Source organism: Miscanthus floridulus, chromosome 17 (assembly GCF_019320115.1).
Source record: "Miscanthus floridulus cultivar M001 chromosome 17, ASM1932011v1, whole genome shotgun sequence".
Taxonomy (NCBI): domain Eukaryota; kingdom Viridiplantae; phylum Streptophyta; class Magnoliopsida; order Poales; family Poaceae; genus Miscanthus; species Miscanthus floridulus.
Genome location: NC_089596.1, coordinates 50,448,199 through 50,473,181, shown reverse-complemented (window position 1 = coordinate 50,473,181; position 24,983 = coordinate 50,448,199). Strand labels below are relative to the sequence as shown.

General features: G+C 42.9%; 1 protein-coding gene and 1 long non-coding RNA gene across 3 annotated transcripts in view; one reads left to right on the top strand and one right to left on the bottom strand.

The window, feature by feature from the left end:
- LOC136518913 (uncharacterized) overlaps window positions 1–4,844 on the bottom strand; it is an 18,664-nt gene extending 13,820 nt beyond the window's left edge. For both annotated transcript variants that reach the window (XM_066512601.1, XM_066512602.1), the window contains exons 1-2: window positions 4,059–4,844; window positions 3,259–3,314 (exon numbers count right to left, since the gene is read on the bottom strand). In XM_066512601.1, the coding sequence (XP_066368698.1) occupies window positions 3,259–3,314; window positions 4,059–4,782 (780 nt within the window). In that variant the 5' untranslated portion in view covers window positions 4,783–4,844. The remainder of the gene's footprint in view (window positions 1–3,258; window positions 3,315–4,058) is intronic.
- Window positions 4,715–24,983, top strand: LOC136518915 (uncharacterized). Its single transcript, XR_010774653.1, has 3 exons — window positions 4,715–4,849; window positions 23,493–23,641; window positions 24,714–24,983. It is a non-coding gene; the product is annotated as an uncharacterized lncRNA (long non-coding RNA).

The following is a 24,983-nucleotide window of genomic DNA, read 5'->3' as shown; positions in this document are numbered from 1 at the left end:
CCCAGGGTGGAGCTCTCGCGGTCTCCACCGTCGGCCTCTCCTCCGCCTGCCGCTCCGGGACTCCCGTCGCCTGTTGCTCGGGGACTCCCTCCCCTCCCTTCGATCGCTCCTCCGCGCGCGTGTTGCTCGGAGGCGCTTCAGTGCTCGGAGGAAGAGTTACTGGAGCCCCGTCGTCATCCGACCACTCAGACATTGCCGCACTCTGCGTCCGAGTGGTCCGGTCACCGCCAAGTGAGATGTCGCCCGGCTTGCGAGGAGCGGCATCCGCCGTCTTCCTCTTCTTCCGGGCCGGCTCATCTGCCGCTGCCCTCTTCCCCCGGACTTTCTCCGACACCGGGGGAGGACTCTCCGTCCGACCAGCGTCCGCGCGGCCGAACTCCAACAAGGCGCTGACGGCTCCTTCCTCAGGCTGAGTTGGTGGCCGGGCGTCTACTTCCTGCGGCCAATCGCCCCTCGGCACGCCCGAAGTACACCGCTCGTTCCTACGAATGGATCTTTCCATAAGTGAATCAGTTCACTGCTCGGCAATGGTACAGGATAAAAAAGGATCAAGAACACAGAGTTGAGATGTTTACCTGAGGAGGCAGGTTCGTGCAGTTAAAGGGTCTCGTCTGCCCTAACACGCTGAACGAGGCAAAACGGAGCGAATAGCTCTGCGGCCCGCTCTAGCACATCGGCCCTCGACAGCATCTCTGTCCTCTCCCGGGTGCCGTCGGTGTCCCCTTTGAAGTCAAAGAACGTGTGGGCCCTCTCCTTGCAGGGCAGGACACGGCGCACTATGAAGCTCGCCGCCACTAGTCCGTCGTTCGTCTTTATGCCCTTTATCAGGCTGAGGAGCTCCCTCACCTGATCCATATCTGCACTGCTTGGCCTCTCCGACCAGCTTTTCTGGCTCTCCGGGATGTGGTCGGCGTCGCAGCGGATGGCAGGATGGCTCTGCTTCATGTAGAACCACCTGCCGTTCCACCCTTTCAGCGACGTGTTCAGCGGCAGAGTGAGATACTCGTCCGCCATTCCGTCGTGCAGTTAAAGATACACGCCGCCGACCACCTTGGAACCACCGCCGCCTATCTTCTTCAGCCAGAAGAGGTGACGGAAGAGGTTGAAGTGGGGAAGAATCCCGAGATACGCCTCACAGAAGTGAATGAAAATCAAAATGTGCAAGATAGTGTTTGGGTGGAGGTTGCACAGACTGACTCTCCAGAACTCCAATAGATCCCACAAGGATGAACAGGAAATCATAACTCGCGCCAGAAGTAATCCTCAAATACTATAGCTTTGTCAGTACGAGGCAATGGGTCGGGCTCACCGCTGGCCGGCCGTCATCCGGCGGTGACGCAGTCAGGAAGATCGCCCGCCTCCACCATCCTGTTGAGCTTCGCCTCCCCCGTGCGCGACGGCACCCACTCTTCGTCATGGCTGACTCCGGCGCTCGCCTTCTTTGGGTTACCGACTCCCTTCTTCGGCGCCATCTCTCAAATCTGGTTTGGGATTGGCGGCGGAAACGCGTGTGAATATAAATCTAGAAACGCGAGGGCTGAGGAGGAAGATGAAACAACAAAGTGGCAAAGGTGGGAGCGCGCGGTGCGGCGTCGCAGTTATAAAACACTCCCCCCACCTTTCGCATTCAAGGGCTGTTGAGAAACCGCTCCACAATTTGCGTCTCCGCATTCTCCGAAACAGCGTGGTGGGCCGTTACCTGGGCTTTCGCGCAACTGCAGCCCGTATCGCCCATTTATCGCCGCAAGTTGTTACTGCTCACCAAATATTCGCCGACCTCTCCGCCATCTGTTACGGCTCACTAATTACTACTGTACAGTCATTACTCTGGTTTTTTCTCCGCGATTTGTTTTCTCCAAGATTTCCACTTGTGGCTCGGGGACTGCGTCATCAATACGACTTGGTTCCTCACCGCACTGGGGACTTTCTTCTGTTGACTGTTTCTGACCTTGGCACCACGTGACCACGACACCTACTGTCAGGCTCGGGGACTAAGTGGGTCCACTTCACCTTGCGGTGAATGTGTTTTTCTCATTTCGGGGTAACACCCGGGGACTGGCTGCCTGTCTGGCTGATCTTGTAATTTTCTTTACTTTGGACCCTGGCACCACGTGACTACGTCACCTACTGTCAGGCTCGGGGACTAAGTGGACACACTTCACCTCGCGATGAGTATGTTTGCTTTAATCTGGAAGACTCCGTGCCACCCGAAACTGAAGAAGACTATCTCCCTTTCTCGTGGTCGGACTCTAAGTGGGCACACTTGGTCCACTGCGAGGAAATTTTCGATTTCGAACTTAAGCTCCTTACATCCTTATGGCAAGCCTAACTTGGGATGCGCTGCTCGGCGATGGTTCACGCTGCTCGGCGACGGTTCACGACACTCAGCGACAGTTCTCACTGCTCGGCGACGGTTCACAGCTGCTCAGCAACTTATCACGGTGGCCGGACCATGAGTTTGACTGCTCGGCTTTGTTCGCACCAGCTCGGACAAGCTCAAGACGGCGTTGCACAATGGATACAAGGCGCTCGGGGACTAGCTGTGGGGGGTACAACCCCGGATACCCACAGCAGACCACATGGGCTGCGCCCCCAGGGGCGGCCCAGCCCACAAGACAAAGCCTTACAAGGCACGGCGCTGCTCGACGCGTCCCGCAAGATACCAAGAAGATATCCTGAAGATACTACGAGATCTGTTAGGATACGTATGATCTCATGATTCCTGTAATCTGTTATTACTTTCCGGTTATCTCCTAGATCTAACCGACTTGTAACCCTACCCCCGGACTATATAAGGCGGGCAGGGACCCCCTCTAAACTCACGCAATATCATACGATAGCTAATACAATCCAACAGACCACAAGAGTAGGGTATTACATCATACTAACGGTCTGAACATGTCTAACTCGTGTGTCTCTGTTGTCTTCTTGTTCTCGATTACACGCATCTCTGCCGATCAATCTACCTTCGTGGGATATCCCTCGGAGGACTGCCGACGATATTCTGTCAACATCACCATAAACCTTCCTCCAATTTCCCTTCATCTCTAGCATGTGACAATCGCTCTGTTACTTCTAACAAAGGGACAGTTTAAAGGGGGAATCTATGCTTCTTTTTTCTCAAATGCACATGAGAAGCGCATGTCATTGCATTAAAGAAGAGAAATCAATGCTTCTCGAACATAATGATACAACTCAGAAGTCATTCGCATATATGAAAGATTATAGCATCAATGTTAAAAAGTAAAAAGCACTAACTTGAATTGCGTCATCATATCTGTAATCCCTCCCCATGACTCTATTATCAATTATTGCTGGCACAAAAAAAAGGATTTACAAATTTCAGTAATAGCAACAAGTAATTATAGGACGAAGGACAATCCACTTTACTTCCCAAAGAAAAAGGGTAAATATGTTATATGTACCTATAATTCTGGTTGACCGATTGTGTACATTAATATATATGGAAAACAATAGTAGCATCCCACAATGCAAGTATGAAGTGGGTAACTTGATTTCAAATACAGTAACAACAAGGTTCCTCCTATTTGTTTCACATTTGGACTATGTAGTACTCCCTCCATCCCAAATTATAAGTCATTCCAAGAATCTTGGAGAGTCAAAGTTTTTCAAGTTTGACCAAATTTATATAACAAAATAATAATATTTATCATACCAAGTAAGTATCATTAGATTCTTCATTAGTTATATTTTCATATTATATCTATTTGATGTCATCAATCTTTGTGTTTCTCTCTATAATTTTAGTCAAACTTGAAAAAGTTTGACTCTCCAAGATTCTTGGAATGACTTACAATTTGGGATGGAGGGAGTACATTGCTAAAGATAATAAGATTCACACGCAATATCTTATTCACGTGCCAAATTTTAGTCATTGTTAGATTTCTAGCAAAACTGTAAGAACTATTACAATTTCAAGGTAATAATCATGACAAGAGCTAAGTTATCATGCAAATTTCAAATAATCATGACAAGCATTAGGGCAACACATTCAGAATTATGCCAGCAGCCTAGAATTGAAATTTACAGGCATTCACCTCGGACCAATCTGTTTGCCATTCTTGCCCACTTCTCCATCTCTGGCCCAGATTTCATCACCGTTGCTCCAACCTTCGGCCACCAGCCTGGCAACTTCGCTTGTGAGTACCTCCTCCAGACCTCCTTTGCTGGTTCTGGGACACGACTGATCCTAGCTGCCTCCATAGGCGACGACGACACAGCAACCACCACCTCTTTCCCTCCCAGGCTGCGGTCCCTCCTTCGCACAACCGCCCTGCCGCCTTCACCTCCACCCCACAATCCCCTCCCCAACCCTCGCCGCCACCAAGCCCGTAAGACCATCCCCAGAAGCACTCGCGCTGCGACGGCGCAGGCGAGCAAGAAGAGGAGCGCTCCGGCGAAGTAGCGCAGCGACGAGCGGCGGAAGGTTAGGACCACGCGGTCCCCGCTGACCTCGCGCACCGCCGAGCGTAGGTCGCGGTAGGCGGCGTCGGCCTCGGTGCCGAAGCGGTGGATCTGCAGCTCCACGAGGCGGCGGAGGCGCCAGAGCTCCGCTTCGAGTGCGCCGAATCCATCGTCGGGGTGGGCGACCGGGGCGGACTTGCCTCGGGAGCGGTTGGGGCTAGGTTTTACACCGCGGAAACGGCGTGCGAAAAAAGTTATCGTCGTGGTGGAGGCAGGCCGGTGGCCACGACGGAGGTGGGAGTTGAGGAAGGATGGGGGAGACGGCGAGAAGGTGACCGTGGCAGTGGCTGCGGCCATCGACAGTCTTACGGCGACGGCGGAAGTGATAGGAAAGAGCACCCTGTTTGGTCGGGGAAATTAAAAGGTCGGTTCGCGTGTCCTTAAAATCCGTTTATTTTTTAGTCTGTATTTTTCTCTCACAAATTTTTCTAGATTCATCCAAATTTTTCTAAATTTCTTTAAATTTTTCCAAGCGAACGGAGCCAATATTTGCCATCCTTGACGAGAGCACTTGTCAATTACCAACTTTATTAGTTTGGTAATTACCGTTCGCTACATAAACAGTAAAAGTTAAATTATGTTACCCACTTTTGACGACGGGGCACGTTAACTCACCGTGCTAGCATGGAGAAAGCCTGGGAAATGACCGTCTTAGCCCTGTATCCTTATCCTCACGTCCTCTCTGTCACGTGACCCAACATGTTAGGTTCATCCTCAACCTCTAGCAGTGGTCTCTCTAAAAATCCGTCGAGCCCCCTCCTTGATGCCCTTGTCCTTCATCAACTCCAGGTTGAACACCTCCGACATCTAATCCTCCCGCACCACGGACTACATCCACCGGGTAGCTCCGTCACCATGCCGCCGTTGGGGAGCTCGCTCTCGGGGTACTGACCCGGAGCTCTGGGAGCACCACACATTCATGCTCTCACCTTTATTTGAATGATTATCGAGTACTCTATCCTGCTTCCTTTTTCTATTCTAGTATGCTTTAGTCTGGGGGTGTTTAGCTCATACTTTCATAGGCTTTTAAGTTAAGCATGGTGTTTAGGTTAATTAGTCTTCCTTAATCAAATTAGGCATGGTGCCTAGTTTAATTATTGAAATAAAAATTATTTGTTTAGAATTTGGTTGCACACATGGACTAGCTCTTGTAGGCAATTATCAAATTCAAGAGGGTAAGTGTTGATGATAAAAAAATGAACTAGCTCATGTTTTGTTTCTTATTTATATGCATACCAGAATCAAGGAAAAGCTTTTTGAATAATGACCATTTACCTTAGAATGTTACCTTTGTCATTGGAGTGTGGAGACACCCTATGACGAAGGGTAGATGACTCATGATGATCCTTCCCATTTTGCTTGAAGTTTTCCTTGTTCGGCTAGTCTCGCATCTTGAGCTGTTCATGAGGTTCTTTTTCTCCTAGGTTGCACCCTTTCTTTCTCATCCTTTTGTCATGCCATCTTTCTGCGCTTTGATCTTTGACACTTTGTTAGACCTTCTGCCTCACACATTGTTTTATGTCTGCAAAGGATTAGTGGACAACACATACCCAAAGGAATATACAATTTTGAAACATGGGTTGTTTGTCCAAAATTTTGTAATTTCCCTCTATGCTAATGAAAAGATGGTTTTGGGATTACTTTAGTATAGAGATCATGTTTTATACAGGCATGACTCAAGGCAAAGGTAACTTGCAACAAAAGACAAAGTGAATGAACTTTGGTACTTATAGTTCTTTCATCCATGTTGAATGAGGTGTAGTTCTTACATCTATGATGAATGAGCTGTGTCTTCTTGTGCAAGTTATTGAAGTTCGTCATGTGCCTTGCTTCATCTCTAATTTGAATTCATCTCGTGACTTACCCAAATTGAATTAAGAGTTTCCTATTGGGGTTAGTCCAACAAAATAGCCAGTGTCTACACAAACAATTTTTAGTTCAATAACCAAACTAAACCCCATGTCTAGTTTTAGTTAAGGAAGGCATAGCTTGATAACATTTTGCATAAAAAAGCAAATAATTCAGTTGTACAATTATAATTCGACCATCAAGTTAATTATAGCTATTCACCTCTAGATTAGCAACTAACCTATGCCAAACATATGGTATATCATTTAGTAGCATACAATAGTAACCATAGCCGTTGTAGTAATTCTATGTTCATCCGAACCATCATATTTCATAACACAGCTACTATGATGTTGGAGCTAGCTAAGTTTCTCACTGTCTAGGAGAGACAGCAATTCGAATCAATTTCAATCAGCTGGGAATTTATTCCTAACACAAACCTAGGCAGACCAGATCAACGGTCACCTTAGGTCACCTTTGGTACAACTCAGGTCCACATTTTGTGGGTTCACCCAGCGCCGCACAATCAGAGATAACCTGTTGCTAGGACGTTCAGGCCTGGCCTGCCCTTGGCTCACATCTAGCTCCCCGCACATCCTTACTACCATCCAGAGTGCGCACTCTAACAGAACGGGGCCCGGCTTGAGTTGAGCTACTCGGTTTCGTGGTCGGAATGAGTTATCCGACCAGCTAAGTGAGAGGCATGCGTTCTATCTTGTCAGAAGTGCTAACAACGATATAGTCCTTAACTGGCATAGATGGAATCACATGAGTCCACCTACACATAGACTCCGCCCGGCCTCCATTTACATTACCCCATGGTTCTTTTCTATAATAGCAAATATAGCCAACCGTGCTTCAATATCCACCTATATCTCGCAAGTGACAGGAAATCACCTGACTTCTACCGGTCTAAGCATGGCTAAGCAAATATTCGATCCTGGACCTACATAGGGTTAAAGGTATATGTAACTAGATAAGGTAGTTCTATGCATCAAGTGTTTCCAATCCACTCTTATAACCTAATGCATCAAACATAAAGGACTCAAGTGATATTTTATAAAACATGGGAAACTTAGAATACTCTAGGGCTTGCCTTTGAGGAAAGAGGTTGGCTGGTGATCTGAGCACCTAGGGAGATCCTTGAGAGTTTGGTCCTCTTCTCCTAGAGCTATGACCTGAGGTGTCTCCTGCTGATCCTCCTCTTCTTCCTTGTTGAACTCCAAAAGAGTTATCTCTTCAGACGGTCCTATATGCATGAGCATGAAATAAGATACCATGAATGCATATACGCTTAATTTAGAAGTATGGCGAGTACTTCCAAACCAAAGCATACTATGGCAAACAAGGGTAGCATGAAAGTATTATAGAGATTTATTCAAATAGAGATGAAAGAGCATGATTGTTATTTAGCAAATTGATCATGGCTTAAAGGTAGAGACAACCAAGATGAATTAGCAACATGGTATAAGATTTTTTAGAGAAGTCCATCCCCTAGTTTGAATTTTGCAATGCAAAATCAAGTTTGGATGGATGTGATTCAATGTTACATGATAATTGGTTGGACATACCTTGCGTCATCATCATTGTTTTCGTTTCAATCCTACAATGGTTAGTGACAAAAATGCCCGAAGGTATATTTTCAAAACTATGCTTCTATGCTTATTTCACAAGGGTATCACAGCAGAAGGTGAAAACTCATATTATCTTCCAAAAGTGCTTGCTTTAGGACAAAAGCTTGTCCTTGGGAAACCTTCGCTTCAAGTTGATGAAGTGGTTTCCTCTCCAACATCAACCTTTGCGTAATGATATCAAGATTCACACAATGAGATCTACAATATTTATGATAAACATATGCATCTACAACCACCCTTTCAAAGTCTTTATGAATAGGAAGCATGAGGGGGTTGAAGATCTCGTGTGTGGCAATGTTGGAGAGACCAATTGCTTCAAGAGATTTCTCATGTGAGCATGGATTTGATGATGTGTTAATGAAGTAGCTTCCATGCTCACTGATGTAGTCTTCCTTTTCAAGCTCCAGGGTTGATTCTTCATGAATGTCTATAGGTGACAACATTGTCTCCATCATTCCATGCCTATGACATTCATTGGATGTTTTTTATCCAGGATTTCCCATGGATTGGTGGCGCTTGGGTTGATCTCGTCTAAGGCTTCCTCCAAACTTGGATGAGTCATGTTTGCAAAGGGAATTAAGTTAAACTCACCATTTGAATCTAGGCCAAGTTTGGATTCTACCCACAAGGCTTCATCCTTGTCCATCCATTCTTTAGCAACGGCATATGAATTCTTAATACATTCCAGCCAATTCTTAATACATTCCAGCCATTGTCATTGCTCTTTTTGGTCGTCCTTGTGGCCTTCATGATTCCTATGCTTTGGTTGTCTTAGTGGATTTCTAGGGCTATCATGAGACTTAGGAGAAAGAGCATAAGAGGGATCATCGAGGTCAAGGATGGGTTGAGAGATGGGTTCATATAAGACATCTAATGTGGGCATAGAAGGGGAGAGAATAGGAGTGGCTTCTAAATGGCTTGGCTCTCCTTCTACGGCATCACTTAACATGCCATCCTTGAATTCTTCTCAATGTCCTATATGGGAATAAGGACGCTTCCTAAGAGATCCCTTCTTGAGAGGATTTGAATTATATTCACTCAAAGTTCTCCTATGAGAATTTAATATTCTCCTAAAATCAGCACCAAAGAGGTCTTCCTTAATTTTAACAGGGATTTCCAAAGGTGGAATTCCTCCTTCTCTTGGAGGATTTTGGGGTATTGGTGGTTCAGGATTGATAGCTAAATCTTTGGATCGGAGTGGTTGTGATTTGGCTATCAAAACTTTCTCTTCTTGTTTGGGAGAGGATTCCTTCTCTTCTTTGAGGAGTTTATTATGAATGCTAGTGCAGGGAGTCTTTCCACTAATTTTATAAAGCATCGCCCTAGCTTCACTAGAAGACAAATGAAGGAAAGCTCCTCTAGAGGCTGCATCAAGGGATTCCTTGGAATCCTTGCTAAGTGTAACATAACCTTCTAATTTTTAAGAGCACAAGTACAATGGCAACGCGCAAGCGGTCGCACTATCATACTTGAGCCCATATAAACCCGGTAGTCTATCGAGTAATACGAAGGGTCTCGATTCATCGCCAACATACAACCAAGATTGTACATGATTCAACATACATGCCACATATTATATAGAGTTCACAAATACATTGCCTTACATCAGAGTATGATTAAAGTTATTACAACCCAAGTTCTAAATAAAGTAATAATAGCAGAAGCAAAGTAGTTTTAAAACTAACATCTCACACCATTATTTAATACAAGCCAGTTCATGATCACCACCCACAAAAGCATCACAGATAAGATATATAAGTAGAAGCACCTTTCCCGAGGCCTACTCCTCGTCCACAGTGGGACAGAAGCAATTCTTACAATAGCCATGAAAGACTGTGTTATCTGTAACAAGTGGGAAATAAACCCTGAGTACAAGAAGGTACTCAGCTAGACTTACCCATCATAAACCAAAAATAAAGTGACTCCAAGTATCATGCAAGGCTTTATAAGTGGAGCTAGCTTGACACTATTTTGCATAAAAAGCCACTAATTCTGCTAAACATATTTATAATTCAGTCATCAAGTTAATTATAGCTATTCATCTCTGGATTAGCAACTAACATGTGCCAAACATGTGGTATATCATTTAGTAGCATAACAGTAGTAACCATAGCCGGTGTAAGAATTTCATATTCATCAGAACCATCATATTCCATAATCCAATTACTACGATGAAGGGGCTCTGTCAAGTTTCTCACTATCCGAGAGAGATAGCGATTCGAATCGTTTGTAACTAGATGGGCAGTATTCCTAACACAAACCTAGGTGGACCAGATCAATGGTCACCTTAGGTTACCTTTGGTACAATTCAGGTCCAATTTGCGGGTTCGATCAGCGCCGCACAATCAAGGTCACTACCGGATGCCAGGTCGATCAGGACTCTAACCTGCGCTTGGCCTCACACCGGCTCCCCACACATCCTTACTACCTCCACTGTGCACACTCTAACAGAATGAGGACCAACCTAAGTTGAGCTACTCAGCTTCATGGTCAAAATGAGTTATCCGGCCAGCTAAGTGAGAGGCATGCATTCAAAATGACAAGAGGGCCTCCAACGATGCGGTCCTTAATCATCATAGACGGAATCACATGAGTCAACCTACACATAGACTTCACCTGGCCTCTAGTTACATTACCCCATGGTTTTGTTCCACGATAGCAAATATAGCCAACCGTGCTTCGGTATCCACCTATATCTCGCATGTGACAGGAAATCACCTGACTTCTACCGGTCTAAGCATTGCTAAGCATATATTTGATCCTAGACCTATACAAGGTTAAAGGTATATTTATCTGGACAAGGAGTTCTATGCATCAAGTGTTTCCAAATCAATTCTGACAACCTAATGCATCAAACATAAAGGACTCAAGTGATATTTTGTAAAACATAGGAGGCTTAAAATGCTCCAGGGCTTGCCTTTTAGGAAAGAAGTGGGTCGATGGTCAGGGCACTCCAAAAGTTCCTCAGTGGCTAGCTCCTCACCTTTGGGAGCTACTGGTTATGGTCTCTCCTAATTCTCCTCTACCTCTTCTTTGAATTCCAGTAGGGTTACTCCTTTGGGCGATCCTATATGTATGAGCATGAAATAAGATATCATGGAAGCATAGATAATGACATGGATGATATGATATGACAAAATGCATACTCATAAGTATCCTTAACAGTAATGTATTAAAGTGATAACAAGATAAATTTTCTTTTACTGAGTAGGTGCATATCTCCTCTCTAGTAATTAAACAAATTTTAATTTAAGCAATTTCTAGATTGCAAAACAACAACCACTTGTTTTGAGCATAACTAGAGTTTTACACATCCAAAATAATATGATCTTAGACTTTCTAGAAAGCCTATAAAATTGTGTACAACTTTCTTATAATCATCTTAAGATAACTCAGTAGTTATCTAGGTCAAACAATTCAATCTTTTAGATCTGTTCAGAGGACAAGCAAATCTGACAGCAGACTTTTAAAAGCTATAATTTTCAAACCATTAGGCCTATGACCATGATAGTTTTGGACAAGGTAGATGAGTAAGCTATCTACAACTTTGTTATTGACAAGTTTCACAGAAAAGATCATTATCATCATGAATTTGTCATCATAATAGAAACTACTCATGCAGCCATCTAGTTGAATTATAAAGCAATAATTAACTAGCTGCCCATAACCAATTAATTCCAAGCACAACTACTAATATCAACAGATCATATGCATCACAAGAACCATAGAAAACATCATGGTTAAGCCCAAATAATTTACTTATGTGAATTTATTAATTTCCTTATATAATAGGGTGATTTAGAGGATAATTATTTCCAATGATCAATAAATTCGGAGAAAACTACAGTAGGTTACACATGACCGCAATAGTCTACTGTACAAATTTCATGCCTTTTGGATAAGTATAGCAAACTCTACAAAAATGACAAGTTCCATAGGCTTATTTTAGCAAAAATAGTTTAGCCTAGTCAAAAGTGTCAAACAACAGATTTCATATTTTCCTTACTTTCATCCTAGCATAAGAACACTATGTAGAAATTTGCATGATCATAAGTTTTGTATTTTTACCCTAATTAATTTCACCAGAAACTAGCATTTAATTAAGGTGAAATAGAAAGACCATATTCCAAGTATGCCCACTGTTGGTTTAGCATTTTTTCCTAGCTAGAGCATACCAACTCAAGACCCACAAAATTGCAATCACAATTTTAGCACTTCCCTAGCTCAAGTTATGTATTTTACAAGATAGAAATGAATTTGAAAGCACTTTACTAGCTTAATTTAATTCCCCTAGAAAAATACCCCAAATAGTAGGTTTCATATTTTTATCAAATAGTACACTTCATGATGAATCTAGCAAAATTTGGATCACCGCATTTGGACACTCCTAGCATAAGATATGGATTTTTGAAGTTTGCATTTAAATCTGTGAAAACAAATAAAGAAAACATTTAAAACTCTGACTGATAGCTGGGCCTCGTGGGTCAAAGGGACCCACACGTCAGCGAGGCAGAGCAGAGCGCCAGCTTTGACCATCGAGAACTCACCGACGGTGAGGTCTCTGGCGATGGCATCACCACCAATACACTTGTCTCGTTAAGCCGCATCGAGGGGTACCCTCGGTTGACTCAGAGGCTTGCCAGCGGCCATGGTGGCTTGGTGGCAATGCACGGCGGTGCACCGACCATCTCTGGCCACGAGAGACTCAGGCGAGCTTCGCTATAGCTTCACAGTGACCTAGCGAGGCTAAAGGGTGAAGGTTAGGGTTAGTAGCGGCGCTGGAGGAGCACGACCGCGTGCATGGTGGCACAGCGGTGTGAGCGTGACAACGGTGAGGTCACCATTCCGATGAGATGGAAGTCTATGATGGATCTCCATCTTCAGTGATGGTGCTAGGGTTAATGGAGATGTGGAAACACGCGCTAGAGGGGGATGATAGGACCTAGTCGGTGCTGGCCATGATGAGCTTGAGCTCGCAGCCCTGGCGGGCGCGTGTTCCTACTATGACTTAGACGACAATGTGAGCTACTATGACTTAAGACAACGATGGACTAGGGGAGAAAGAGGTAGGAGGAGCAGTGGATAAGGCTGGCCACGATGAGCTCGGAGCTCGGTAGTGCTCCGTGGCCGTGGCGGCGATGGCGACGTGAAATGTCGCTTTACCTTGGCTCGAACAGTGGTAGTGGCGAGTCAGGGAGGTAGAGGAGATGATGGCAGAGCTGTGAGCGTGATGGATCAGATAGAGGTGCAGTGAGGACGGTGAGTGCTATCGACAGAGGCTCGACGGCGGCGTGCGGGTGCGATGCCCGCACTAGCATGGCGACTACGAGAGAGAGAGCAGAGCGAGAGCGAGAGAGCGCAAGTGAGAGTGGAGAGCGAGCGCCCAACCTCTTCTCCTCTTTAGCACGGTGACACTAGGCCGGCGATGGTGTACAGCTGCCACATGGCACACGCGCTGACGCCGATCAGCCACGACACGCGCGGCTTGCCGGTTCAAACCAGCCATCAGGCTGACTGATAAGCCATCTTCGTGCCATTGTTACTCCTAATCCATGTAGAATTAGAAAAAACTCCCTTACTGAGATTTGTAGAGCTATAGGAGATCTACAACTTTATTTTAGAAAGTTTAGTCAAATTCCCAATGGTTTTCAAACTACAGTGCTCAAAAGTGGTATACTTTGAAACTGTAAGTCAGAGAAAATTTCACAAGTCCCTAAAACAACATTTGATTGATTCTTGTGGGCCCTATTTGACCATGTTAGGCACTAAATTAGCTCATGACCCTTAAACAAAGTTTGTTCCACATAAGATAAGCTACAACTTTTATTAAGGGTGCGCTGCCATGCAAACAATCTATGCTATAGTTCAACTTTGGTCAAAGTAGGATCATGAAAAATGACATTATGAGTAAACTAGGACTTAGAAGCAAAATTGGCCCATGTCATGAATACAAACATTATTCCATTTACCATCCTAGATATGTCTAAGGTGTTTTTGTGACCTTACAACCATTTCTCACATTGGTCACACTTGATCACAAGCATATGTAAGTATATAAGCAACATCACATGTGATAAAGAGAAGGTGAATGAAATGAAACTTCACATGCTCATGCTCATGAATGCTTGGATGATGCTTGTGCTCATGAAATGCAAGTGCAAAATGCATGCTTAACACTAGGGTGTTACACTAAGACCCATGTCAAAATGTTGAAGAAGTACAGGGTCTTGAATGGCAAGGTCCGGGCCAGTGATGATGAGTTCATTAAAACAATCCCATGATGTACCAAGGGATTCTTCTTCTAGTTGTCTAAAATTCAGAACCTTTTTTTGAAGGCTAACCACTTTAGAGATGGAAAAGAAACGTAAACAAAATTTAGAGCATAGCATTTCCCAATCTCCTTGCATACTTCCTACGGTTTGACTGTACCAATGTTTAGCTCTTCCTATCAAAGAGAATGGAAACAACTTCCATCTTAAGGTTTTGTTAGACATGCTAGCGATACGCAAGCATGCACATGTCTGTTCAAACTCCAATAGGTGTGAGTATAGGTTTTCATCGCCTTCTCCCGAGAAGGATTGTTCCTGAATCAATTTTATAAAACATGAGCATAACTCATAGCCAGGTGTTATGATAGGCTCTAAAGATTTTGGTGGCTCTAGGCGTGCACTTGTGGGTTTAGCATATTGATAGATAGGAGTGGAATCCATGATAAAATAAAAAGTAAAAGAAAAGAAAAAATAAAAGATAAAATGTTAAGTTAGGCTCGAAGTTAATTCAACAACCGTTTCCCTAGCAACGGCGCCAGAAAGCTTGTTGATATATTTAACGCACATAGATAAATCTACAAGCACACGGATACCACTATAGCTTTCACCCAGATGTATGTCAAGTATCGTATCCATAGGGAAACATGTGAGACTAACTACGGTCTAACTTAACTAGGGGTAGCAACAAGGTTAGGATAAATAGGAGCGTAGGGAGGATTACTAGGGTTCTCTAGTTCTAACTTGGGTAAGCTTATGTCTTCTACTATCCAACTAGGGACATTACTAGGGAAAGACACCAGTAGAGGATGCTTTCCTTCGCAACCGCGTCCTATGTGCACCTACAGACAGGAGGTGGACTACAAAGGATCAACGAAGCTATATAGTACATGCTATATAGAACTTATGTCACTCACGTGATCTACCACTTTTCAGAATGTAGGGTGCATCCACAATCAACCTAAGTCTAAGCACCACGCTTATACTTATGATTAATACTTTACTCCCCCTATGTAGAGAATACAGCACTCAAAAGAGTCATAAACCCGATGAACAATACAAATAAGATGCTTAATTGAATCAGAAGTTGATTACCAGAGAAATATCAGAAGTAGGCTCAGATAGAACTTGAATTTGCCAAGGTACAAGACGTAGAGAGAGCACCGATAGGCCGACACCTCCTCTAAACTCTTCTCTCACTTTCTATCTCACTATTTCTAATCATAAGACTAAATCCTATGGAGGACTAATCTTCTCTTGATGTCTAGCTCTGATCCTCATGATATGAATTAGGGTTTTAGGGATCTACTGACGGAGGAGGGTAGGGATTGGTATATATCGGTCAGAGCATCAATTCTAGACCCTTGGATCAAGCTGACTTGAAAGAACAGCGTAGATGCAATCTACGAGGCGGTGGGGAACCGACATTCAAAGCGAAGGCTGACCGGTGGGACCCATAGGCCGGCCGGCCTATAGGTGGGGCTAGTCGGCCCAACATGGCAGCCCCTCAGGGTCTGCTTCATTGGAGAGCCTCACTGAAGTCTTCTAGAATCTTCCCACACTGTTTAGGTGGCGGAATTCCATAATTTCCTTTGACGAATAGGTCCCCCTTGACGGTTTTCTCGATAAACCCTGCTGAAAACACAGATTCAACAAACTAATGGAATTTATTAGTTTAAACCCCTATACCTCTATTTGGTGATGGACTTAAACATATATGCAGGTTATGTTGATGGTTTATAATTGATGTTAGTGACCATCAACGGTAGGTCTAATCGTCCCTTAATGAGGGACGATTGAGTTTTACTATGATGCAAGTTGATAAGTCCTCTTTTCCAATGCATATGGTTAAAGTAGGGAAACCCGCGGTTTTGATTCGCCCAGAGCAAGTCGATGCAACCCAAGGAAAAAATGTGATAATCGGCGAGCCTCGGGAAGTGCCAAAAGTTGAGAAGGTTGTGGCGCAAGTGGTTCTTGAGAAGAATGAGGATGGCAAAAATCAACTCAGCATGCGCAACCAAATATTTATACAAGCACCAGCATGATGAAGCAGTGGCGGCTCAGCAAAGGCCTTCTAGGCCAGTTTCACACAATAGCCAAACCAGCCAGGCCGGTTCGTCAGGTTCCAGCGGCCTAGAAGTTCGCAAATTACACACTTTTGTTCCAAAAAGGCTCGAATTTGTCACATGGAAGTCTAATGAAGATAAGAACAAGGGGAAGTTCGTGAAGTGCCAATGCACATTTGATAGACTCATGGCCAAGTATAAGAAAGAAAAGGCCAATTCTATGAATTGGCGATTTAAAAAAAGAGAGCCCTCACTTCCCAAGCAAGATGATCGATCCAAGCAAATGGTGGTAGCTCAGGTAACGGTTCTAGTGCAGCAGAGAGTTGCTCCTCATGTGTCTTCTTGGGGTCCCCTAGTTTTGCCTCCCATCACACCACAATGGGGCCCTTATGGAGTTTGGGTGCCATATCCTCCGGCAGCACCTATGCATCATCAACAAAGGTGGGGAGAGCCTGCTAGTTATGATTCATGACAATCCATCTTTAGCCAATTGGGCAATGGCCAATCGAGCTCCAGTGGTACAAATCAAGGCCAAGTCATCACATCAAGAACTTTGACTCCACAAGAATCAGGAAAGGCACCGATGCAGCAAGTTTATGTGCTTAAGAAGGTTGAAATTCCTATTGCTCCTTCACCGAAGTCCAATCCTCTCCCATTCATCATAATTGGCTCTATGGAGGTGCCCATCACTAATCATGTTGGCCCGATTGTGATTGAGGGTCCAGCTCCAGCAGCAACTGAAGAAGAATCTCCAAGTGTTGTTGCTAAAATTGAGAAAGAGAAACGTGTCGAGCATGATCCTAAATATTTTCAACCAAAGTGGTGTCCTTCGGGGTTGTCCAAGACAAAGAGGCGTAAATTGTAGTGTGCTCGGCACAACAAGTAAAAGAAGGAGGAGTTGGAGAAGATCATGGAAGAAATTTTCAAATTGATGCATCCAATTCCTCCACAATCAAGCAAAAAAGGTGGAGAAGTTGCCGGTTGCAGCAGTGAAACTGGCTAGGCTGGTTCTAAAACTGGCCAGGCTGATTCATCATTTACACAGTCTTCCAAACCGACTAGGATGGTTTTTGAACCGGCCAGGCCGGTTCCTTAGGCCACCATTACTGAAGAACCTGCTAGGCCGGTTTCTGAAGCGGCTAGGCTAGTTTCTCTACTTCCCAACATCATCGATTCATCTCCAATTGAATCAGCCTCGATTGATGATGCTATTGCTCCTATGGATGTTTAGGAGTCTTCTAGAGATTTAGATGCTGAGCCGATTCCCACTGCCCCATGTGCCTCCGAAGTGTCTTCGGATAATTTTGCCTCCACCATTATTTCTATGGTTGGTATATAGGTTGTGGATGACTCTAAGGTTCCCGATGAGGAGTTGGTGGATTATGAAGCTTCTCCAGAGAGGGCAGAAGTGAATGTGGTGTATTTGTTGTCCGACTATTATGTTGTGGGAGATGACTCGACGACCACCCAATTCAATTTTGCTATTCAAAGTGTTGTTTTCTAGAAACCAGAGGACTCCGTTAATCATCTCAAACCACTACATGTGAAGGGTCATGTCAATGGGACTCCGATTCACAATATGTTAGTGGATAGCAGAGCGATTGTAAATTTGATGCCATATTCGCTTTACAAGAAACTTGGAGGCACGGATGAGAAGCTAATCAAAACCAACATGACAATTAACGGAGTTGGTGGACGTGATCCTATTCTGGCCAATGGAGTTGCTTCGATGGAGGTCACCATTGGGAGCAAGACTTTGGCCACCGCCTTCTTCGTTGCCGAGGTGCAAGGTAGCTATAATTTGATTCTTGGGCGTGATTCGATTCATGCAAATCGGTGTGTTCCTTCTAGCTTGCACCAGTTTCTCATTCAATTGGTGGGAGACGATGTTGAGGTTGTCCATGTAGATTCATCAGACTATGTAGCTATGGCCGATGCTCCTTCGCTCGGGGGGCATGATGGTATTGCTTGTCTTTTCGGACATGATCTTTCTGATTTTTAGTTTCTTAGTGTCACTAGGGAAGGCTTTTTACCTATTTCTTTGAAGCTGGTTGACAATCGGCTCAATATCATCGTGTAATTTATCAATGGATGCTAATTTAGAGTGGTTAAAACATCGTGTTGAGCAATATCGAGCATTAAGACCAATACTTGTGAAGCTATTGATGATTTCGATGAGCTTGATAAATTAGGAGAAGGTTTCAGGTCGGCTGATCCATTGGAACAAGTTGATATTAGAGAACATTTATAAATCAAAACTTGAAAGCCGATTATAAAGTTAAGTTAATCGAGCTTCTCAAAGAATATGTAGATTGTTTTGCATGGAATTACACTGAGATGCCTGGGTTAAGCTGCGAGCTCATTGAGCATCGGCTGCCCATTAAGTCTGGGTTCAGGCCTCACAAGCAACACCCACGTCGCTTTAATTCTACTATATATGACTGAATTAAAGAGGAGATTAATCGGTTGTTGGAAGTGGGTTTTATTCATCCATGTAGGTATGCGAAGTGGGTTTCTAACATTGTGCCCGTTGAGAAGAAAGATTCTGGAAAAATTCGGGTTTGCATTAATTTTAGAGATCTTAATAGAGCCACTCCAAAAAATGAGTATGCTATGCCTATAGCCGATATGCTTATTAATGATGCTTTAGGACATAAAATTCTTAGATTTCTTGATGGTAATGCTGGTTACAATAAAATCTTTATGGCCGAAGAGGATGCTTCAAAATGGCCTTTATATGTCCCGGCTTTGTTGGTCTTTTGGAGTGGGTTGTCATGACTTTTGGATTAAAAAATGTTGGTGCGACTTATCAAAGAACTATGAATTTGATCTTCCATGATTTGCTTGGTGTTATTATGGAGGTCTATATTGATGATATTGTGATCAAATTGGCTACTCATGATCCTCATTTGGCTGATTTGCATCTTGCTTTTATGAGGATGTGCCGGTATGGCTTGAAAATGAATCCACTCAAGTGTGTGTTTGGTGTATCGACTGGTAAATTCTTAGGCTTCATTATTCATGATAAAGGCATAGAGATTGATCCTAAAAGAATAGAGAAGATCAAGAATGTTCAGGCACCTAAATGCAAGGACTTACAAAAGTTCTTGGGAAAGGTGAACTACTTGAGGAGATTTATTGCTAACTTGTCCGGGAAGATTATTCCTTTTACCCCCATATTAAAGTTGAAAGATGAATCTGAATTTATTTAGGGGCAAAGCAATAAGAGGCATTTGACAAGATTAAGGAGTATCTTTCAACACCACTGGTTCTTCGTGCTCCATGGAGAGGAGACCCTTTTAAATTATATATTGCTGCTAAAGAGAAAATCATCGGTGCGGTGTTGACTCAAGAGGATAGCGGTAAGAAATATGTTATTTCATATATTGGTCACCGTCTTGTTGATCCCGAGACAAGGTATGCCCATATTGAGAAATTGTGCTTATCATTATACTATGGATGTTATAAATTGAGACATTACTTGCTTTCTAGTACATGTGTAGTTGCTTGCCAGGCCGATTTTATCAAACACATGTTGCATTGGCCAATCCTTAGTGGAAGGATCGGTGAATGGGCATATGCACTTACAGAATATGATTTGACCTTTGAACCATTGAAAACTTTGAAAGGTCAAGTTCTTGTTGATTTTATTGTTGAGCATAATATTGACTTAGATGATGAGGTCAATTATATAACTTGCACTCCATGGAAGGTTTATTTTGATGGATCGGTTTGTAAAGATGGCCAAGGTGTTGGCATCATTGTTGTTTCTCCCAATGGTGCTATTGTTGAGATGTCTTGCCGATTGGAACATATTTGTACTAACGATCAAGCCGAATATGAGGCTCTCTTATTCGGTTTGGAAATATTACAATCTAAGGATGTGCAGCATGTTTTAGCTCTTGGTGATTCTTTACTAATCGTGTAGCAAGTCATGGGTGTGTATCAATGCTTAGAAGGGTCACTAAATATTTGCGTTGACATTACGAAGCAATTTGGTGAATTTCAAATTTGGCATATTCCGAGGCATGAGAATCATAAAGCTAACATGTTGGCTCAACAAGCATTAGGTTATGACATCGGTGGGTGGAATTTTCACATCAAAATGGAGCCGATGCATCACATCGCTGCTCTAGAGGCTGCCAAACTGGCTAGGCCAGTTGTATTGTGTTCCTTGGCTGATGAACTAGCTAGGCCGGTTTGCCTGCAAGTTTTTCCTCGAGTCGGCTTAAAATGCTCCCTGTTGATGCTAAAGTCGATTCAAGTGATTGGAGGGCTCCCATTGTTGCATATTTATGCGATCCCAATGTTAAGGTTGATAAAAATATTCGGCAGAGTGCTTTCAAATTTATTTTGCATAAGGATGAATTATATCGGAGAACTATCGAAGATTTGTTGCTTAAATGCTTGGATGATGATCAGGCTAGAGTGGCCACGGGAGAAGTGCATGAAGGTGTTTGTGGTACGCATCAATCGGCTCCCAAGATGAAGTGGCTCTACAGGAGGGCCAGTTTCTATTGGCCCACTATGATTACCAATTGCTTTCGTTACTACAAAGGCTATGAAGGATTCCAATGGTTTGGTAATATTCAACTGGTCCCTGCTGTGTTGATGCATCCTATTATCAAACCATGGTCATTCAGAGGTTGGGGACTAGATTTCATTGGCCAAATACATCCCCCATCATCAAAGGGACATCGCTTTGTCTTGGTTGCTACAGATTATTTCACTAAATGGACTAAGGCGGTTCCTTTGAAGAATATGACACATAGAGAGGTGGTTGAGTTTATTACCGAGCACATAATACATAGATTCGACATTCCCTAAACATTAACTATGGATCAAGGAACTTCTATTGTGTCTAAAGAAGTGAGGGATTTTGTTAAATTATATAAGATTAAGTTGCTCAATTCATCTCCTTATTATGCTCAAGCCAATGGCCAGGCAGAATTGAGCAATAAGACTTTGATCAAGTTGATTAAGAAGAAGATTGAAGAAAATCCTAGAAGGTGGCATGAGGTCTTGTCTGTGGCTTTGTGGGCTCATCGCATCTCTAGACATGGTGCTACTAAAGTTACTCCTTTTGAGCTTGTTTATAGTCCCATCTCTCTCTCTCTCTTAATTCATCTTCGTCATAGGTTCTAGAAGCTATAGCCATAGCTCGTTGAGTCGCTACCACGTCGCCGGTGCCAGAACGCGGGCCACACCGCCGTGAGCCAAGAGCGTCATCGCCATGCCCACCGCCGTGGTTGTGCATGCCTAGTTCTCTTCCTCACGCGCTTCTAGATGTTAGATTTAGGTTAGAGCTAGGTCTAGCTCGAGGCAAGAGCCTAAGGCCAATGTCGACCTCATTGGAGCGGAACGCCACCGTGTCGCCATTGTGCTCGTGCCACCGTGCCGCCATGCATGCAGCCAAGCTCCGCCGCCGCTCCACCCTAACCTAATCCACGCCATAGAGCTTTGCTAGGGTTTGTAGATGCCATAGCCATGCTTGCCTGGCCATGCCATCACCGGGGATGATCAAAGCACCATCGCGCGCTGCCACCGAGGCGCCATGCTCACCGACGAGCTAGCTCCTGTGATCCTCCGAGCAAACCTAGGGTACCAGTAGGTGCGCAAGAGAGTGGGGATCACGACGCCAGTGACCTCACCGTCGATGAGCTTTTTGCCGATCAAGCCACACCCCTGCTCTGTGTGTCATTGACATGTGGGTCCTGTTGACCCACGGGTCCCAGCTGTTAGTTGGTTTTTGAAATGTTTTTCCTAATTTATTTTCACAGATTTGAATGCAAACTTGCAAAAATTATATGTGGAGCTCGAGTATCCAAACAGGGTGAAACAAATTTTGTTGGATTCATCTTGAAGTGTACTATTTGATAAAAATATGAAATCTACTGCTTAGGGTATTTTTATGAGAGAATTAAATTGAGCAAGATAAGTGCTTTTAAAGTAGATTATATCTTATAAAATGCATAACTTGAGCTAGGAAAGTGATAAAAATGTGATTCCAATTTTGCTGGTCTTATGTTGACATGCTCTACCTATAAAAAATACTAAACCAATAGTAGGCATAATTGAAATATGGTCTTCATATTTAATCCTAATTAATTGCTAGTTTTTAGTAAAATTAATTGGGGTAAAAATACATAACATATGATCATACAAATTTTTACATAGTATTCTTATGCTATGATGAAAGTAAGAAAAATATTAAATCTATTGCTTGACACTTTTCACTATGCTAAACTATTTTTGCTAAAATAAGCATATGTAAATTGTTATTTTTGTAGAGGTAGCTATACTTGTTCGAATGGCATGAAATTTGTACAGTAATTTACTAGGGTCATTTGTAGGCTACTGGAATTTTGTCAGAATTTATTAAGCAATAAAAATATTTATCCTTTAAATGGTTTGAAATTAAAAATTGCTTTTGCAAATGAAATATAACCTCAGAGTATAAATGCTTATTATATAAGGAAATTGATAAATGAATATAAATAAATTAGTTATGTTTAACCATGATGTTTTCTATGGTGCTTGTGATGCATATGATCTGTTGATGTTATTAGTTAGGCTTAGAAGTAATTAGTTGTATGCAACTAGTTAATTATTGTTTTATAATTCAACTAGAGAGCTGCATGTATAGTTTCTGTTGTGATGATAATTTCATGATGACAATGGTCTTTTTTGTAAAACTTGGTAATAACAAAGTTGTAGATAACTTACTTTCTACCTTGTGTTAAATTTTCATAGTCATCGGTCTTATGGTTTAAGAATTATAGCTGTTAGAAGTCTGCTGTGAGAAATGCTTACTCTCTAGATAGATCTGAATAATTGAATTATTTGACCTAGATAACTACTGAATCACCTTAAGATGATTAAAATAAAGTTGTAGGCAATTTCATAAGCTTTCCATAAAGTCCACAACCATATTATTTTGATGTGTAGAACTCTAGTAATGATTAAAACAATTGGCTGTTATCTTGTAGTGCAGAAAATAATTTACATAAGCATTTGTTTAAGTTACTAGAGAAAAGATATGCGCCTACTCAGTAAAAGAAAATGTAACTTGTTATCACCATAATGCAATGCTGCTGAGAACACTTATGAGGATGCATTCATCACATCATATCATCTTATACATGTCATTATATACGCATTCATGATATCTTATTTTATGCTCATGCATATAGGATCGTCCGAAGGGATAACTCTTTTGGAGTTCAACGAAGAAGAGGAGAAACAACAGGAAACACCTTAGGCCATAGCTCCAGAAGAAGAGGAGCAAACTCTTGAGGACCTCCCTGAGTACCTGGATCACCGGTCAACCTCTTTTCTCAAAGTCAAGCCCCGGAGCATTCTAAGTCTCCTATGTTTTATAAAACTTCACTTGAGTCCTTTATGTTTGATGCATTAGGTTATAAGATTTGATTAGAAATAGTTGATGCATAGAACTACCTTGTCTAGATATATACACCTTTTAACCCTGTGTAGGTCTAGGATCAAATATATGCTTAGTCATGCTTAGATCGGTAGAAGTCGGGTGATTTCCTATTATCTACGATATATAGGTAGATACAGAAGCATGGTTGGATATATTTGCTATCATGAAAAAGAACTATGGGGTAATGTAACTAGAGGCCAGGTGGAGTCTATGTGTAGGTTGACTCATGTGATTCTATCTATGAAGATTAAGGACCGTACTAGTTGTTTGAACTTCTGTTGAGATTGAACGCATGCCTCTCACTTAGTTGGCCAGATAACTTGTTCTGGCCACGAAGCCAAGTAGCTCAACTCAGGTCGGGCCCCATTCTATAAAAGTGCGCAGTCTGGATGGTAGTAAGGATGTGTGAGGAGCCATACGTGAGCCCAAGGGTAGGCTAGGCTTGAACATCCTAGCAGCTAGTTGTCCCTGATTGTGCGGCACTGGACGAACCCACAAAATGTAGACCTAAGTTATACCAAAGGTGACCTAAGGTGACCGTTGATCTGGTCTGCCTAGGTTTGTGTTAGGAATAAATTCCCAGTTGGTTGAAATCGATTCGAATCACCGTCTCTCTTGGACAGTGAGAAACTTGGCTAGCTCCAGCATTATAGTAACTGTATTATGGAATGATGGTTATGATGAACATGGAATTATTATACGGCTATGGTTACTATTGTTATGCTACTAAATGATATACCACATGTTTGATATAGGTTAGTTACTAATCTAGAGATGAATAGCTATAATTAACTTGATGACTGAATTATAAATGTACAACTAAATTAGTCACTTTTATGCAAAATATTGTCAAGCTAGCTCCTCTTATAAAGTCTTGCATAATCCTTGGAGTCACTTTATTTTTGGTTTATGACGCATAAGTCTAGCTGAGTACCTTCTCATACTCAGGGTTTTATTCCCATTGTTGCAGATGGTACAGTTTATCATGGCTATTGCAAGAACTGCTTCTGTCCCATCATGGACGAGGAGTAAAGCCCTGGGCAGGCATCTCTTATTAATCCCTCTCTTATGCTTTTGTGGAAGTGTGATCGTGAGCTGGCACTATATTTAAACAATGTTGCAGGTGTTGGTTTCAAACTTTTCATTTGCTTCCGCTACTATCTTACCTGAACGTGGTTTGTAAAAACTTTAATTCGTACTCTGATGGATGAACTGTATTTGTGAACTTTATGTAACGTGT